The 19,293-nt window shown below is 47.4% G+C and overlaps 1 protein-coding gene and 1 long non-coding RNA gene across 3 annotated transcripts in view; one reads left to right on the forward strand and one right to left on the reverse strand.

The window, feature by feature from the left end:
* The first annotated feature begins 1,870 nt into the window (after nucleotides 1-1,870).
* On the forward strand, nucleotides 1,871-19,080 carry LOC139032708 (uncharacterized). Its single transcript, XR_011485281.1, has 2 exons — nucleotides 1,871-9,765; nucleotides 10,549-19,080. It is a non-coding gene; the product is annotated as an uncharacterized lncRNA (long non-coding RNA).
* The window catches only part of PRKRIP1 (PRKR interacting protein 1), a 35,627-nt gene continuing 18,287 nt past the window's right edge, over nucleotides 1,954-19,293 (reverse strand). The window contains exon 6 of one of the 2 annotated variants that reach the window (XM_070460271.1): nucleotides 1,954-10,715. In XM_070460271.1, the coding sequence (XP_070316372.1) occupies nucleotides 10,684-10,715 (32 nt within the window). In that variant the 3' untranslated portion in view covers nucleotides 1,954-10,683. Of the gene's footprint in view, nucleotides 10,716-12,173; nucleotides 14,195-19,293 lie in introns of those variants that run through there. The other variant, XM_020885326.2, reaches the window with a different exon arrangement.

The raw sequence follows: 19,293 nt of genomic DNA on the forward strand, positions 1-19,293 counted from the left end.
CACCCCCACGCCACGCCCCCACCACACGCCCCGCACACCCGGGACCAGTCCGCTTCTCCGTTTGCTCTCCCACGATGCATCCCAAGCCTCTTGCCTTCTGGGAGGCTGACCTGAGGTCTGTTCTCTCCCCTCACTTGGCCGCCTCGTGAACAAACCCTCTCAGCTGTAAGCCTCAGCGTCTCGCCGTCTCAGCCTGCTGGGTGTCAGGCAAGATGAACCGGGTTCGGTGATGGTCTGAGCTGGTCGGGTGTAAGCCCAGACAGGCCTCCTGCCGGGGCCTGTCAGCTGGTGTTGTGTCAGAGCAGCTGCCTCATCCTTTGGTCTGGGACCCGCGCCCCAGATCTCCTTGGTGAGACGCTGGGGCCCTTCGGTGTTTAGTTTTGTTCTGCAGACCACAGAGAGGGGCTGGGGTTTGGAAGACCTCTTTGGGTGATGCTGTGAAAGTGCTACACTCAATATGCCAGCAAATGTGGAAAACTCAGCAGTGGCCACAGGACTGGAAAAGGTCAGTTTTCATTCCAGTCCCAAAGAAAGGCAATGCCAAAGAATGCTCAAACTACCACACAATTGCACTTATCTCACACATTAAGAAAGTAATGCTCAAAATTCTCCAAGCCAGGCTTCAACAGTATGTGAACTGGGAACTTCCAGATGTTCAAGCTGGATTTGGAAAAGGCACAGAAACCAGAGATCAAATTGCCAACATTGAAAAAGCTAGAGAGTTCCAGTTCTGCTTTATTGACTATGACAAAGCCTTTGTCTGTGTGGATCACAATAAACTGTGGAAAATTCTTAAAGAGATGGGAATACCAGACCACCTGACCTGCCTCCTAAGAAATCTGCATGCAGGTCAGGAAGCAACAGTTAGAACTGGACATAGAACAGACTGGTTCCAAATTGGGAAAGGAGTACATCAAGGCTGTATATTGTCACACTGCTTATTTAACTTATATGCTGAGTACATCATGAGAAATGCTGGGCTGGATGAAGCACAAGCTGGAATCAGGATTGCTGGGTGAAATATTAATAACCTCAGATATGCAGATGACACAACCCTTATGGCAGAAAGCGAAGAAGAACTAAAGAGCCTCTTGATGAAAGTGAGAGAGAGTGAAAAAGTTGGTTTAAAGCTCAATATTCAGAAAACTAAGATCATGGCACCAGGTCCCATCACTTCATGGCAAACAGATGGGGAAACAATGGAAACAGTGACAGATTTACTTCCCTGGGCTTCAAAATCACTGCAGATGGTGACTGCAGCCATGAAATTAAAAGATGCTTGCTCTTTGGAAGAAAAGTTATGACCAACCTAGACAGCATATTAAAAAGCAGAGACATTACTTTGCCAACAAAGGTCCGTCTAATCAAAGCTATGGTTTTTCCAGTAGTCATGTATGGATGTGAGTTGGACTATAAAGAAAGCTGAGCACCGAAGAATTATTGCTTTTGATCTGTGGTGTTGGAGAAGACTCTTGAGAGTCCCTTGGACTGCAAGGAGATCCAACCAGTCCATACTAAAGGAAATCAGTCCTGAATATTTACTGGAAGGACTGATGCTGAAGCTGAAACCCCAGTACTTAGGCTACCTGATGCAAAGAACTGACTCACTTGAAAAGACCCTGATGCCGGAAAGATTGAAGGCGGGAGCAGAAGGGGACGACAGAGGATGAGATGGCTGGATGGCACCCCTGACATGATGGACATGAGTTTGAGTAAGCTCTGGGAGTTGGTGATGGACAGGGAGGCCTGGTGTGCTGCGATTCATGGGGTCGCAAAGAGTCAGACACGATTGAGCGACCGGACTGAGCTGCCTGAACACACCTGTACCTAGGCTGGTTGGCATTCCCGGCCAGACGGGGGGTGGGGGTTGGGGAGGGAAGGGGCAGAGGCCCACCTGGCAGTGTAACTGAGACCAGGGTCTGGCTGCTCAAAAACCAATAAAAAGAGGCCAGGTTGGTGGAAAGGAAAGTCTTTTATTTTGGATGCCAATGTAGAGAGGGTGCAGGGCAGATGCCTGACCAAAAGCCAACTCCCCCTCCACCCCCTCCCCGACAGTCAGGGGCCAAGAGCTTTTATAGACTGAGGGAGGGAGCTCCATGCACTCCGATAGTCATCCTGAAATTGGCCACTCAGTGGTCTGACCAGCATCATCTTGTTTTAAGTACAGTTGGTCTTCAGTTCCAGGGTTGATTTGTTCCCATTTCCTTGAGGACAGTTCTTGAAACCTCGGTAGCTTTTGTCACGGCCTCGGGACTTCCCAGGTGATGCGGTGGTAAAGAATCTGCCTGCCAAGGCAGGACACGCAGGAGATGGGAGTTTGATTCCTGGGTCAGGAAGGATCCCCCTGGAGAAGGAAATGGCAACCCACTCCAGTATTCTTGCCTGGAAAATCCCAAGGACAGAGGAGGAGCCTGGTGGGCCACAGTCCAGGAGGTCGCCAAGAGTTGGCCACGACTGAGGGGCTGAGCGGACACGCATGTCATGGCTACAGCCTGGTCATCATGTAGTGAACTTCTTCCATGTGATGGGGGTTTCAGTATCTGTCAGACAGCTCACAGGATGTGGCTCAGAGTATCCTCTATAGCCCTTGGAAAGGAACTAGGGGTCCTTAACATATGACTAAACTGTGGTTATTCAGTCTCCTTTGACTCCTATTTGTTTCCACATTTTCTCACTTCTCTGATTAAACTTAGTCTTTGACTCAAATTTTCCCAAAAAGGCAGGCAGAGGACATGGGGGACAAAGACCATAGGGTCAGCAGAATTTTGGTAAAAAAGTATAAAAGGTCCCAGCTGCTCAGGTACTCCATACCTGGGCTGGACACCCAGGGCTCTGGTCTTTGGTCTTATTTCTGGTCTGGTTTGTTTGTGCCAAGATAGCCTTTGGACTTGGGGCCTAAAAATGGATCCTTAAGTTATGATACAAATTTGCAACTAGATTTGTTCTGTAAATGGAAGAAACACCGGGATGAAATACCTTATGTACAGTTGATCATTACTGTATCAGAATAAACCTGCCCACTAAAGGAGCAGGTGCAGCACAGAATTCAATCCCTGCTGACAGCCCTCTTGGAATACGATTTAATGTGTCGCTGAGTCACCTTATACTCCAGTTTTTATCACTAAGTCATGTTTGACTCTCTGCGAATCCGTGGACTGTGATCCTCCAGGTTCCTCTGTCCAGGGGATTTCCCAGGCAAGAATACTGGCGTGGGCTGCCATCTCCTTCTCCAGGGGATCTTCCCGACCCAGGGATCGAACCCAGGCCTCCTACATTGCGGACTGTTTACCATCTGAGCTAGCAGGGAAATCCAATTTTACTCGTCTAGAAACAGCACAGATGAATATTGGTTTGTGCATGACTTACAAGCAGTTAATCAAATTGTAGAAGATACTTGTCCATGAGTCCCTAACCCATACATTCTCCTCACTGCTCTGCTCAAACGAGGTTTTTGCTGGTTTACTTACTGGATTTGAAGAATGGTGTGTGTGTGTGTGTGTGTGTGAGAATGGTGTTGTCTGTGTGTGAAGAATGGTGTGTGTGTGTGTGTGAGAAGAATGGTCTGTGTGTGAAGAATGGGGTGTGTGTGTGTGTGTGTGTACGCGCGCGCTTCTGTGCTTGCATACCCCTGAGATTTGAATCCCAAGAATTGTTTGCTTTTAATGGAAAGATCTAGATACAAGAGTTAAACAACTGTTCTGCCTGACAGGAAGTTCTCAGGGACTTAAAAATTCCTGCAAGGTATCTGTAGAAATCCTGGCCAAAGATTTGAAGGCCCCTGAACTAAAAGAGGGAGCCCCGCTCTATTTTTTTTTTCCATTTATTTTTATTAGTTGGAGGCTAATTACTTTACAACATTGCAGTGGGTTTTGTAATACAGTGACATGAATCAGCCATGGAGTTACATGTATCCCCCATCCCGATCCCCCCTTCCACCTCCCTCTCCACCTGATTCCTCTGGGTCTTCCCAGCGCACCAGGCCCGAGCATTTGTCTCATGCATCCCACCTGGGCTGGTGATCTGTTTCACTATAGATAATATTCATGCTGTTCTCTCGAAACATCCCACCCTCACCTTCTCCCACAGAGTCCAAAAGTCTGTTCTGTACATCTGTGTCTCTTTTTCTGTTTTGCATATAGGGTTACATTACCATCTTTCTAAATTCCATATATATGTGTTAGTATGCTGTAATGTTCTTTATCTTTCTGGCTTACTTCACTCTATATAATGGGCTCCAGTTTCATCCATCTTATTAGAACTGATTCAAATGAATTCTTTTTAATGGCTGAGTAATATTCCATGGTGTATATGTACCACAGCTTCCTCATCCATTCGTCTGCTGATGGGCATCTAGGTTGCTTCCATGTCCTGAGCCCCGCTCTAGTATGTGGACATTCCCATTTGATTGCATGTAAAACAAAGGATGCCTGAGACCAGAATACAGTTTTGACTTTGAACTTTGTGGTTGAATGAAGCTGTAAGGTGTCTGAGGAAAAGGCATAGTTCTCTGCCCTCTGTCAACCACTTGGGTTTTGAAGTCTCAAAAGGACAGAGTCTTGTCCCCTGACCGAAGGGAGGCTCTAGCTGGGCTTGCAGTTCCCACTTTCAGGAGAAAGTTGTGGGGATTCCTGAGAATGGCTGGGTTCTGAAACATTTGGACCCACAATTAAAAATATATATATATATTTATTTGGCTGTGCTAGTTCTTAATTGGAGAAGGCAATGGCAACCCACTCCAGTACTCTTGCCTGGAGAATCCCATGGACGGAGGAGCCTGGTAGGCTACAGTCCATGGGGTCGCTGAGAGTCGGACATGACTGAGCGAAGTTCACTTTCACTTTTCACTTTCATGCATTGGAGAAGGAAATGGCAACCCGCTCCAGTATTCTTGCCTGGAGAATCTCAGGGACGGGGGAGCCTGGTGGGCTGCCGTCTGTGGGGTCGCACAGAGTTGGACGCAACTGATGTGACTTAGCAGCAGGTCTTAACTGAAGCATGTGGGATCTAGTCCCCTGACCAGTAATTCAACCTGGGCCCCCTGCATTGGGAGCTCGGAGTCTTAAGCCACTGGACCACTAGAGAAGTCCCTGTGTGGATCGTGATGGGAAATGGAAACCATATGTGGAGCACTGTCGACAGAGATCACTCCAAGCCTTGGCTGGTTCCAGGTCCCCTACACTGATTCCTCCCAGTGGGCAGGTGAACCTCGAACAGATCTTATGCAGCTTTTCAGAATGAAGTCACAAGAAAGAAATTAAGGCTTGGAAGGGCAACTCAATGATTAAGATTTCTCAAAGCTGGGCAAAAGCTGGTACTCTCTCTAGCTGTTGGATGTCTTTAATGCTCGCTCTCTTAATATTTATGGTTGTGCTTGATCTTCAGTGCTGTGCTCAGGCTTTGTCTAGTTGGGGTGTGAGGGCTTCTTATTGCCGTGGCTTCTCATTGCAGAGCACAGGCTCTAGGGTGCTCTGGCTTCAGTGGTTATGGAGTGTGGGCTCAGTAGTTACCGCTCGAGGGCTGAGTTGCCGCTGGCATGTGAAATCCTCCCGGAACATCGATGGAACCCGTGTCCCCTACACTGGCAGGCAGATTGCTAACCATCAGACCACCGGGGACTGTGTTCAGTTGGTCAGTCACGTCCGACTCCTTTCGACCCCATGGACTGCAGCACGCCAGGCTTCTGTCCTTCACCATCTCCCAGAGCTTGCTGGAACTCATGTCCATTGACTCAGTGATGCCATCCAACAATCTCATCCTGTTGTCCCTTGCTCCTCCTGCCTTCAGTCTTTCCCAGAATCAGGGTCTTTTCTAATGAGTCAGCTCTTCACATCAGGTGGCCAAAGTATTGGAGCTTCAGCATCAGTCCTTCCAATGAATATTCAGGACTGATTTCCTTTAGGATGGACTGGTTTGATCTCATTGCAGTCCAAGGGACTCTCAAGAGTTTTCTCCAACACACTTCAGAAACATCAATTCTTTGGCGCTCAGCTTTCTTATTAAAGAAACTCTCACAACTCTCACATCCATACATGACTACTGGAAAAACCATAGCTTTGACTATACAGACCTTTGTCCTAGCTGTTGGAAATTTCATCCAAAATCTTTTTCTGTATTTAATGATGCCTACCTCTTGTCCTGCCTGCCATTAATTTTTCAACTGTCCGTAACTTCACTGTGACTTCCAATGTTACATATCTGTTTAGTCTAATCAACAGAATTTCCTGTCCTGTTTTTCCTTGTCTAAGCTGAAATTTGGTCCTTGTGACCTCAGATTTAAAAAAAAATAATCCTTTTCTACCCGTCAAGGTTCTGTTAGGTGAGAATAGAAAACATGTGTATTTTTCCAGCCTGTGTTCCTTCCATATTTAGTGTCTAAGTGTTTCAGTCAAACTGCTAATGATTGGGACTCTCCAGTAAGAAGATAAGACATCGCCCTGGCTTGACCGTGTCCTAGATAAGATCTGGGGCCTAAATTTTAACAATATGTGTGTCCCCCTCAGAGTTGGTCTTTGCCATTTTGATTATCAGTCTTGGGCCTGTGACAGTTGGTACAGAGGTGGTTATCTGTTTGTTGGGATCAAAGTGCTCACTGGAAACTGGGAACAAAAGAATGTTTAAGTGAGCAATCAACAGCTGCATTCTTCAAGCCCTTGTTAGCCCTAAGCTTTTTAGGAAAACTTTTAATTGGAGTACAGTTGATGTACAATGTTGTGCTGTTAAGAGGGCGGCTTCCCAGGTGGCTCAGTGGTAAAGAGTCCGCCTGCCAATGCAGGAGATGTGGGTTCAATCCCTGGGTTCGGCAGATCCCCTGGAGGAGGAAACGCAGCTCCCTCCAGTATTCTTGCCTGGAGAATCCCACGGACAGAGGAGCCTGGCGGGCTGCAGTCCATGGTGTCGCCCAGAGTCGGACACCACTGAGCGAGCCTGCGCGGACACTGGTAAGAGGCAGAGGGCTAACACAGCTCTGTAAATCTGTCATCGCCCCCGCCACTCTGAAGATCGAGGAGTGATCAGAAGACATGGGGGAACGAAACTGAGGGTAATTATCAGTCAAATCCGTTTCCTCAGCCTGCACTGATCAGGGTCATTTGTTCTGAGACTTGTGTGTCAAGGAGAAGCACGCAGCCTGAACAGTATTTGTTGTTTACCAGGGGGCTGGAGTCAGCTGTGTCTAGTCTGAGCTAAGCTGGCTAGGGCTGGATAGGACCTATGACCTTCCAAATGGGCTGGCCCGTGTGTCCACTTGGTGACCTTCTGACCTCAAAGGGTAACCGTCAGATCGTGCTGTAAGCAGCTCCACTTTTGAATGTGCAGAGGCCTGTAGCTTAGTTACATCCGCACAGAATGACAATTGCCAAGCTTTCTCCAACTCCCCATCCCCACTGCCCCCACGCCACGGGCTGCCTTGCTTTTTCACACCATGAACACCAGGAGCCCTTTGCCTTCCAGGAGGTGAATCTGAGACTTGCTCTGTCTTGTTGCTTGACTGCCTTGTGAATAAACCCTCTTTCCTGCAAACCCTGGCATCTCAGCATCCTGGCTGCTGCATGTTGGGCAAAATGATCCTGGTTTGGTAACTGTCACAAAGGGCATTAATCTTTTTTTTTGGGGGGGGGGGGGATGTGGGTCTCTCTCCCTCCTCACTGATGACACCTAATCGTTCCCTTTTTCTACACATTTTTCATTTCTGAAGAAATTAAACTGAGCAGGACTTGGGTTGGGGGGCTTCTTGGGGACAGCCTCTGGTGTGTTAGATGTACTGATGTACAGCAAAGTGATTCAGTTGTGTGTGTATACACATTTTAAATATTTTCCATTATGGTTTATCATAGGATATTGAATATAGCTCTGTGCCATCCAGTAGGACCCTGTTTACCTAAATATAAAAACTCACAGATGCTAACCTCAACCTCCCACTCCACCCCCTCCCAACACCCCTCCCCCCAACCACCAGTCTGCTCCGTGTCCCTGATTCTGCTCCACAGGTTCATCTGTGTTGTATTACATATACATGGTATCATATATATATTTTTTTTTTGCAGCACTCACTGAATGGGGAGCAGAGTCTTAACCAGTGGACTGTTAGGGAAGTCCCTGTCTCTGACTTCACTTTGAATGATAAATCTCTAGTTGGATCCATGTTGCTGCAAATGGCATTATTTTGCATGGCTGAGTGGTCTTCCACTGTATCTATATACATCTTTATCCAGCAATCTGTCGATGGTCATTCAGGTGGTTTCCATGTCTTGGCTATTGTGAGCAGTGCTGCTGTGAACATGGGGGTGTGTGTACCTTAAATGATAGCTGAGTCTGGGTAAACTCGTAGGAGTGGGATTGCTGGAGCGGTTACTTTGTGTTGTTGCAGCGAGGGGCAAGTCCGCCCCGGCCGGCTGCAGCGCTCGGATCCGGTCCAGCAGCGGGCCGAGCAGCAGCCTCGCCGGGACAGTCTGAGTGCTGCCTGGCCCACGGCAGTCTCGGTTCTGTGGTGAAGCACGCGAGGCTCCAGTTCTGCTCTGGAGGCGTTACTGGTGAGCAGTGGGACGTCTCCCTGCTGGGCTCCTGTGACTGGAAGCTGCCCTTCCTGGTGTGTGGGGGGCGCCGGGGGAGGAGCACAGAACTTGGTCGTCTGGTTTTGAGCACAGTGCCGCTCTAAGTAGAGCCTTCTCTTCCGGCTGGGGAATCCCTCAGCCATCCTGCACCGCGTGGGCCACTTGGGAAACTCCGCATACACCAAGGCTGGTTGCTCTTACCCCTCTCTGGAACAGCAGGTAGGAAATCTTCCATCCTTGTGCTGGGAACTAGGATCTGAGGGGCCTTTGAGCACTGGGTTGCCTGGTTCTGATCCGTTTCTGATAATGCAGCTCTTTGAAAAGATAAGAAATCAGAGCTCTATTGCCTCTTGTAGTCCCCTAGCGTATCTTACAAAACTGGGAAATTTTCAGCTAGATCTCTATGAAAAGAAAGATGACTCTGGTGTAACACCACGTGGCCACAATGTTATTTAGACTTCAGAGAATGGCCAAGATAAAACTCTTGACCTTCTAATTTTGTTTCCTTTTTGCATATACAGTTAGAGAAATCTGGTTTGATAAAAATTTTTCAAAATTCCAACCCTGAGAGCAAAAGTTTTCCTAGGTACAAAGCTGAAATTATAACTCCCATTTCCTTTAAATGCAAACACAGCTCACACTGTCTTGAGACTATGGTCCTTAGCTTAATAGGTAGAACCTGAACTGAAAGGAAATGGAAAAGCCTTTTAAAACTCAAGTGAAACTTATTTCAGCTGCTATAAGTTAATGTGTTAAAACTACATGAGAAGCATTATCAAATGAGTGGTGATAAGCCTTAAGTAATATTGTATGGGTAAATGTCATTAAGTGTTCTAGAAATTATACCATTTGTTATCAATCTGAATTCTTGTTAACACATTACTGACTGGGGAATTTTTGCAGAAACAAATGCCTCTGGCCAGCAATTTGTTATGTAAGTGAATGTGGAAATGTCTTTGATCAATAGTGTTCAGATAACAAAAGAGATGTCTCTGGTCAGTAAGTTGTTAAAATATTGTATGTCACAGCAACTTGGTTAGGCTTCTTTGTCAACTGCACGGTAATCATATCCTTAACTGCATCTTTTCAAGTCCCTTGTCATTCATAGATATTTCAAAATATTTGCAAAAATGCCTCATCTTTAAGAAGACTCACAGAAAGGACTTTCTGGCAAGTACAAGATTCTGATAACTTCCAGATCATACCGATGAACTGGGTAAGAAATTAATTCTAATGGAAACCCCGATGGTTTCATCAAACTGTTAACAAGATCAAGGACCAGTTACATGGGACTGAGTTAACTGATGAATAGTTATAACAACTTTTAGTCTGTATTTTCTAGACATAAGGAAATCTTTTTAAAAAGTTAAATTTGATATTCCTTAGGAAAAATTCTGGCACAGTCAATTTAAAGGAGCCTATATGATCAATTACACTTAGGTAAATAATCAGGCCAAGTTTATCAAAACGACTTAATTTGGCAGTGTCAGTCGCTCACTCATTTCCAACTCTTTGCAACTCCATGGACTATAGTGTCCATGGAATTCTCTAGGCAAGAATACTGGAGTGGGTTGCCATTTCCCTCTGTAGAGGATCTTCCCGACCCAGGGACTGAACCCAGGTGCCCCACATTGCAGGCAGATTCTTTACCGTCTGAGCCACAAAGGGTAATTTAGAGAGATGATGTTTTGTATATGCTGAGGTTGTTGTATTATCTACATCAAAGATGACCTTGTTGTTATATTATAAAGTCTAAGTTTTAAAGGAATATTCCAAGCTTGTTTCTGAAGCTGATCACAGTAATCTGTCTTTGGATGAAGATCAGATGCCCCGTGATCCACAACCAGGAGATTATACATATACACATTATACTGGAAAAGACATCATTTACTGAGACTCTCTCCAACCCAAATGAAAGGTCTCTCATCAGGTATTTAGTGGCTCATGCACAGTGGAAACTGACAGAAACCGACTCCTGAATGAATTATTTCCCACTCAGGGCTTCTGCGCCAGACTGGCCTAGAGAGAGCACTGCTGACCTCCAATAACGCTGACACCAGGCCGGGAAAAAGACGACAGAGGGGTAGACCGCTGACCCAAGAATCTGCACCAGGTCTGTAAGGTCCACTGTAATTCAGCTGAACTGTTCACCAAATGTGTGGCTCTCTGTCAAAACAAAGTTTTATTTCTAATCATACTTCTGACTTCAGAGTTCAAGACTGAAAATTCTCGTCAAGTTGAGTACTCATGACGTTTATCACCACTTGCTTTTAACTGTACTCTGAAAGCATATGTACAATGTTTGTGTGACAATTTGGTATAAATGATAATGTATAGCCTATAAAATTAGCATACCTGTGAGCTTGTTGACTATGTTTGATTAGTTTTTCTCATATTTAATATTTTATATACTTAAATATATATATAAAAGGAGGCCTAGCATTGAGGGACAAGTATTTTGAATCATCAATGCTTTCTACTGAAAGATTTGCAAACAAAAGGAGGAAAATAATGGAAACTTTCACATACCAAGGTATAGAGAAGCTATTTTGGTTTATACAGGCTGTTCTAGTTTATCAAACATACACTGTATACATCTACTTTAAAGAAGCATTTACAAAATCAAAATGAAGTAACTGTAGCATTCAGTATGGACCTGGGTGCCTATTACGGACATGGGTTCAGACACGTTCCTGTATTACTGAGAACCTGAACTTTCTGAACTGTATCAGACTCAAGGACACTATCAGCGGCCATGAAATGCCTTTCTTTAGGAATACAGTGAGTCCCCTACCTATAAATGAGTTCGTAAGTCCAGAAAGTTAGTCTAGGTACCTAACTAACACGATGGCTCTGTAGTACGGTACTAGGCTCATACTTTCACACAAGTAACACATAAGCAGAAAAAACAAACTTCTAATCTTACAGTGCAGGACCTTGAGAAGCACAGCCATGTAACAGCTGGCGCTGAGTCAGCAGCTGAGAAGAGTTACTGACTGGGGAGGGAGACGGTGGAGCTGAAGGGCAGTCAGCAGTAGGAGATGGAGGGCAGCTTCGCTCACACCTGATGGCGTGGAACACACATCTGTGAAAGTTCGCAATTTGGGGGTTTGTATGTAGGGGACTTACTGTAGTAATTAGCAAGACAGCTCAAGCTATAGCTTCCAAGGAGAAGGCACTAGATTATTTAGGCAGAAAAGTACTAGGTAATAAAACTACTTTACATTTTAACCACAAAAAAGATGTGCAGTGGCCAACAGTTCCTGTTTATATATATATATACACACACATATATAAATATATTTTAAAAAATAGCCCTGGAGAAGCTGAATCCCAAATAAATAGAATTAATTCAAAAGACTCCTTGGTTACAGAATTTATATAAAAATGACTCACTCCAAAACTGATTTTCCTGGTTGCCATCTGTAACAAACTCTGGGTATACGGAAGGTGTGTTTACATCTCTATCCTCATTGTACTGTGTCTAATTTTCAAGCATTTGTCCAGGTGCTGTGACAAAGCCATCAGGGGTAATGTTTTCACAATACAAAGTACTGGCACCAAGCAACTTGAGAATTCTTTTAAAAATGAAAAGAATTTTAAAATGAAAACAAGGTCAATGACTTTCTCCCACATTCTTGCACAAATTTAATTAAAGATGAGAAAATGAAGAAACAAAGGAAAGCAGTCAAGAAAGACAAAATAATTCGGCCATAAAGTCAAGGCCCTTTAGTTCCTCCTCAAGGGCTCTAAGTAGTATCCCGAGCCACACCCTTGAGTTGTTTTGCAGGCATAAGATTCCCCCCAGGTGAAAGCAGTTGCCTGCCCGAGGACCACCAGCAGCGTAGAGCCCGGATGGGCTGGAACCAGAAAGCTGAGAGTCCCCAAACATTGCTCATTTACTCACCACCAACCAATCAGAACCGCACATGAGCTGATCACACCCTGTGGCCCTCTCCCTCGCAGTCTTTTGGGCTTTTGAGCACCAGCTGGCCTGTTCTCCTTGCTTGATGCCCTGCAGTGAACTGGGTCTGATAACACGAAGCGCAGTGTCTGTCGCTTGGTTCTGCTGAGTGGACTGGGAGAGTGGAGCCCAGGATCCGGCTGGTACAGAAGGCCTGCGAGTCGTTCAGCCTAAGGCACTGAGGCCGCTACGTCACTGGGAGCTGAAGAACAGCTCCCTGAGCAGCATCTCCTGACACCCAGTAAAGGCAGAAACAAGCGCCCAGTCTAGTCATCCGCCCACCTGCCCGGCACGCATCTGCTGCGCAAGCTCCGAGCTCCTGGCCCGGGGCACTGGGCAGGGATCGCCCATTCCCTGTCCCATCAGAGGCAGGGCCAGGACTCAGTCCCAGGGTCCAGGCTCAGAGCACGAGCTCTGACACACACACTTTGAGGGGACGAAGGAAACCAACAGTTCAAAGACAGGAGGACACAGAACCAACCGGTCAGTCCCTAATGAAAGAGAAATACCACTTTCAGACAGACAGCCAGGCTGTGTTCTAATTTATGAGGGCTGACTTTCCATTTCAGCTTCCTGGGAAAGAAAATTCCTGTGACCTAAACTGTGGACAGACAGACGTTATCACAGATGTCACAAGGTTCAGGATGGAGCCAGGGAAATCAAGAAACGTAAGATGTTTCCTCATTTCCCTTCACTTGAAACCACTATTTCCTTAATTCTATCAAACTTTCTATAAAAGGCACAAAATAGACCTAGAAACTTGGGAGATACCAAAAACGTGAGCGAAGGCTAAACCATCTCTGTCTCTCCCATTGGCCTGAAAGGCTGCCCTCAGTCACCTTCCATTTTCCGCTTAGATCCCCCTTTCCCTCTCGACGAAAGTGTAGCTTTTGGCCAGCGTCACCCGCACCCCTGTGGTCCAGCGGGGTTCCCCAGGCCACCTGCTCTGGTCCAGCCCAGCCTGGCTCCTCTACCTGCTGACTTTCTATGACCAGTTGGTTTTCTGAAGTCCTCCTCACACGCCAAGGTCCTCTCTGTTGGCTCCACCCCTGGCTCAGTCCCAGGTCTCCCTCTGCAGCTGCCGGGATGCGGGGAGCAGGGGTGAGTCCTGGGGTGCACTCTGCACCCTCAGCTGAAGGGAACGGAGGCCCCGCGCCCTGCAGTGGGGGTTCCTTCCAGAGCCGAGGCTGCTTCCTCTGGGTCTGGGACCAGCCCCTCCCTATCGTGTCATGTCACAGCCTCTCTGCAGCTGCTGTAATCAGCACGTCACAGGTCCGAACAAAACCTGGACTTTTTCTGTTCTTTACTAAACAAACATTCGTTTCACAGAAACCAGCCCCAAGCTCATCACTGTCCACTTATATGAGAGCAGGTGGGGGCGCCAGGTCATACAGCTCCCCCCTTACAGCGAGAACATTAACGAGCCCCGCTTGGCAGTGCCCTCGTGTGTCCAGGCGGCCAGTCCTCTCCCTACCGGCTGAGTCCTGCCCGCAGCGGGGCTGTGAGTCCTCAGGAGGGGCTCCCACTGCATCTCTCCATGAGGCTCTGGGAGGGCGTTCGGAGTCGCGGGGCCAGCCCCGTCATCGCCCCGTGACGAAGCTGGGTGCGTCCTCCTCCTCGTCCTCTGTCCCAGACGCCTCCTCGGAGCCACTGGACGGCTGCTCCTGGGTCTCACTGGATCCTGCAATCACACGGCATCTGGATCAGCGATACACACATCCACTCGGAGAATGAGGGGTTCACTGAGAACGGACTGCTGGGAAGAACCCAGGACCCAGCTGTCCCTGGACTGGACAGCGAGGAGCCGGAGAGGTCCTCGTGCCCGTCAGCCCTCAAGGCCACCCCGGGAATAAAGGGCCAGTCCCAGAACCGACCTACCACTGCTGGAGGGTGGACCTCATCCCTCTAAGAGGGTCCAGCTCACACAAGATCCTGACGCCCCAGAAATCAGGCCTCAGTGCTTTATATGTGGTCCTCCGCAGTCCATCGTCTTGGCGAGGCAACGCCCCCAGCTGCCCTTCACCATTGAGGGAGGCTGACTACACGTGCTCACGTCCCGCTCTCAGCCCATCTGCGAACGATTTCAAAACCAAGGCAGCAGAGGGCCCCGCCCACAACAACATGTCCGCTTCCCAGTCGGGCCGCAGACCCAGAAAGCCTCCCACCGCCACTCCAGTGCGCCTCTGAATCCCGGCGTCTTCCCTGGTGTGTCTGCCAGTACCCACAGTGCTGCTGAGCAGACCAAGAGCAGAGCACAAAGACAACTTGTTCCCGACTCCTCCGGCTTCCCCCTCTTGGAGCAGGGCAGTGGGTGAGAGCTGGGATGAGGCGGAGCCAGAGCCCGCGGAGCCCGCACCAGCCTCCCCGGCTCCCCAATGACACTGGCGGCACGGTGGGCGCCTCCTGCAGAAGTGCGGGAGCTCACCCCAGCGCCCACAGGCACCCAGGACACAGGACGGTCTATCATCCACCTTCACACCATTGGCAGTACACTAAAGAGCATTCATGGCAAGGCTTGAAATCATCTCAGAGATTTAATTCCTTAGGATTTTCCTCCTCAACCTCATGCCCAACGAGAATGAGAAACTACACATGAGCAGCATGTTTTAGTGGCTAAGATTTGCTGAACACCTGTCACATGCCTGGCGCTGTGCAAAGTCTCTGCACGTCTGTACCCTCTTGTTTAATTCTAACAACAGTCTCTGAGATGAGTAATGCTCCTCTTTATCCATTTTACAGATGGGGAATCAAGCTCAGAGGGGTTAAGTAATTTGCTAATCAAGGTCTCACAATCAGTAAAACCAGGACCTAGGATTCCAACCTGCACTATGTGACTTTCAAGCCTCTGCCTACCTTGCCTGCAGAAATGCATAGGGGAATGGAGACAAAAGAAACTTGACGTGACAGTCATAGAAAAGAATTAAATACAGCCCTTTGCAGCAACATGGATGGACTGAAATGATCAACTAAGACAAACATCTATGGTATCACTTACATGTGGAATCTAAACAATGACACAAATGAACTTATTTACTAAACAGACTCAGAGACTTAGAAAACAAACTTACGGGGTGGGGAAGTGTCGGGGAGGGAGCAATTACATACATATAATATACACGACTGCACATGAAACAGATAATCAACAAGGACCCACTGTCAGAGCACGGGGAACTCGCCCCAGTACTCTGCGATGACCTGCACGAGGACAGAACGCCTGCCAGTGCAGGGCACACGGGCCTGAGCCCTGATCGGGAAGGACCCGCAAGCCACAGAGCAGCTGAGCCCTTTCGCCACAACTACTGAAGCCCGTGCACCTAGAGCCCCCGCTCCTCAGCAAGAGAAGCCACCGCAATGGGAGTCCTCCTCCCCACAGCTAGAGAAAGCCCACACAGCAACAAAGGTCTAGGGCAGCCAAGATAAACAAATAACCTAGACGAGAAAAGAATCTGGAAAAGGATATACGTACAACTGAACCTCTGCCGTACACCCAACACTAACACTACATTGTAAATATACTACACTCCAATACAGAGTAAGAAAAATGAGGTGCGAGCAGTAACGATGAGCATGCTGAATGGATAAGGAGAATGCGGCCTACTCATACAGCGCAGTGATTCAGCCTGAAAAAGGAGAAAAAATCTGATGGGGGCTGCAATGGGGATGAACCCCGAGGACATTATGCTGAGTCAGATGGGAGTCACAGGATGACAAACGCTCTATGATTTCTGTTACAGGCGGTCCTGAGAGCACCAGATCTGAAGATGGAAAAGGATATGGGTGGCTGCCACTTGCTGGGAGGAGCAGGGAATGGGGAACTGCTGTCTCAAAGACACAGTTTCTGTTTTACAGAATGAAAAGTTATGGCAGTAGATGATGGTGATAATGGTTGTTGAACAATCTGAATGTATTTAGTACCACTAAATTGTACTGATGGTAAATCTTGTGTTATGTATATTTCACCAAAACTGTAAAAAAAATAAAAAATAAAAAAAGAAGAAGGGGGGCAGGGAGGGGGAGAAAGAAAGAAAAAACATGCTATACAGAGACCAAGTGAAAAACTAGAGATGGACCAGACACACAGCTCTGAGCGCCCTGGACTCCTCGGGCAATGCTCTCTGAGCACTGTCCAGGTCGTGAGCACTCAGTTGCCACCCTTCTGAAGGCAAGGTGATCGGGGTCTCTGCCACGTGTACACCATTCCCCATTTACCAGCTGGGGAGCTCTGCTCTAGGACCTGCGCTCCCAGGGTGCAGCTGCTGATTATTTGTTTTGTTCTGTAACTTAGTCATCACAGGTCAGCCTCAAACCTGAGAACCACCAACCATATCCGAAGAGGTCTGAACAGGCACGACAAGTGCACAGACTTTCATCTTGAATTCTGATCTTAAAGGGACAGGACAGTGGGAGGTGTCTTTGAGCTCACCCTCCTGAGCTGAAGAAATGTATGGACAAGAAGTTATTGCTGAAATTAAATGTGGCAGATATGTCCAAGGAATACTGTGGGGATCTGATCCTTTTATGAATTTTGTGACAGGTGAACGTGTGGAGATGGCTACTGGTGGGCAACAGAACAATACTGGACTGGTGGCGGTACGAGGAGACATTATCCCGTCACGGTCTTGGAATCAGTACAAACAATGGCTGTGTTCATCAGAGATTCAATGGTGTCCACATGCTCCCCTCCCCTGCATTTTACTATAAAAATTGGGTTGTGTACATTTTATTACTGAACATTTTTGTTAAACTTTTGTAATTGTTGGAGGAAAAAACCAGTGAAATACTCATTAATCTGGTTGTCTGGGGAATGTGCTGTCTGGATGTCTGAGATGCTGACTGACTGAGGAGAGCTCAAAGCACTGCTTGTGACTGACAAGCTCCAAACACAACTGGTTCCTCTGGATAGGAGAGAGGTTGTTGGAGCCTAGAAGTGTCACTCTCAGAGAGGAGAAACTTAGGAATCTGATGCACATTGAAGTCATTTGGCTCTTCAACAAAATTATTTCATTCTCCAATAAAAAGAAACAGGACTCAGAGGAATGGCTGAATCCTAGGTTAGGGGCTGAAAATACATAAGACAAGTCTGGACTACCTTGTAGTACCAGGAAGTGCTGATGCAAACAAAACCAACCCCCCAAACTCCACCAACGATGGGAGTCTGTGAAAGGGACAGGCACTGTATCAAAGAGCCCCCAGCGGCCAAAGCTGGAACAATCTGGGCAAGAAAATAAAGCAGTATTGGATTAAACTTAAGAGTACAAAATAAGTATCTCAGAGTCCACAGTTACAAAGAAAATGAGGACCAGACAAATCCATGCAGAAGAGTTTCAAATAGCTGATGCAGAGCCTCCGCCCTCGTGGAGGGGCTGCGTAACCCCCACCCCTTATGTGTGGGTCGTGCAGGGTGACTTCTTCCAAAGGGTACAGCGTGGGAAGGGGAAGCAGAGTCACCGCCCAGCAGAGGACCCTGACGAGCACTGCCTGAGGACCTGAGGACGGCATCAGGGGCAGCGTCAACAGTGACAAGGCGTCCTGATAAGCATCCAGCCCGAGAGAGAATGGAACTTTATCTCTGTGGTCTTCTTCCTCTAGTAACTCACTCATGAGAAAAACGCCAGACAAATCCCAACCAGCAGGGCTGCTGGCTAGGTTTGAAACACAGTCACCTCGGGGGTCAGCGCAAGGCCAGTGGGGAGACATTGTCTGGGATTATCTGCTTGCTCTGTGGGCGCCCATCACTGCTTGGTCCCTCAGGCCCCTCAACTGTAAAATGGGGATTGTCACAGGGCCGCTGTGAGGATTTTGTTAATACTTGCAGAGCATTTAGAACTGGGGCTACATAGTAATTGTTCAATAAATGCTAAGGACTGTTACAAGTAAGAGTGAAGCCGCTCAGTCCTGTCCGACTCTTCGTGACCTCATGGACTGGGGCCTGCCAGGCTTCTCCATCCATGGGATTTTCCAGGCAAGAATACTGCAGTGGGTTGGCATTTCCTTCTCCAGGGAATCTTCCTAACCCAGGGACTGAACCCGGGTCTCCGGCACTGCAGGCAGACTCCTTACTGTCTGAGCCATCACGGAAGTGTAGGAGAACAAATGACAATCCGGCCTGTTTCAGAGAGCACTTTGGAGGCTGTTCAGGGTGGGTGGGAAGAGCATGGAGGCTGCTATCACAGTCCTGCCAGATTGGATCTATATTTTTGTAAGTTTTTTTTTTTTTTTTCTAATATGGTAAAATGCACACCACTGCACATTGCTGATGGCTGTAAAAACTGGTACTTCTTTGGAAAGAAACTGGCAATACATTTCAAGAGCAAAAAACTTTTTATATTCTGTGATCTAATAATTGCCACTGCTGGAATTTTACCCAGAAAGGGGGAAGGGAGACAGGTTCATAAATTCACTAAAATGTCCTCTAAAGAAGAGAAAAACTGGAATCAGTCTAATGTCTAACAAAGGGAAAGTGTTAGGTATATCATGGCATGTCGATTGCTGGATATGATCAGTCACTGAAAAAGTTATGAAGACCAGAAGTGCTTATAATGTTCAATAAAAGCAAGCAAATGGAAACATGTTCATATACTACAATTATTACCTACATACAGATGATATGTTCACATGGCGAGATTAAAACAAAACAGACAGGGACATCCCTGGTGGTCCAGTGGCTGGGAATCCACCTTGTGATGCGGGGGGACGCGGGCTTCATCCTTCGTTAGGGAACTAAGATCCCACACACCTCAGGGCAACTGAGTGCCAGCAATGCAACTACTGAACCTGTGC

Source organism: Odocoileus virginianus, chromosome 33 (genome assembly GCF_023699985.2).
Source record: "Odocoileus virginianus isolate 20LAN1187 ecotype Illinois chromosome 33, Ovbor_1.2, whole genome shotgun sequence".
NCBI lineage: Eukaryota > Metazoa > Chordata > Mammalia > Artiodactyla > Cervidae > Odocoileus > Odocoileus virginianus.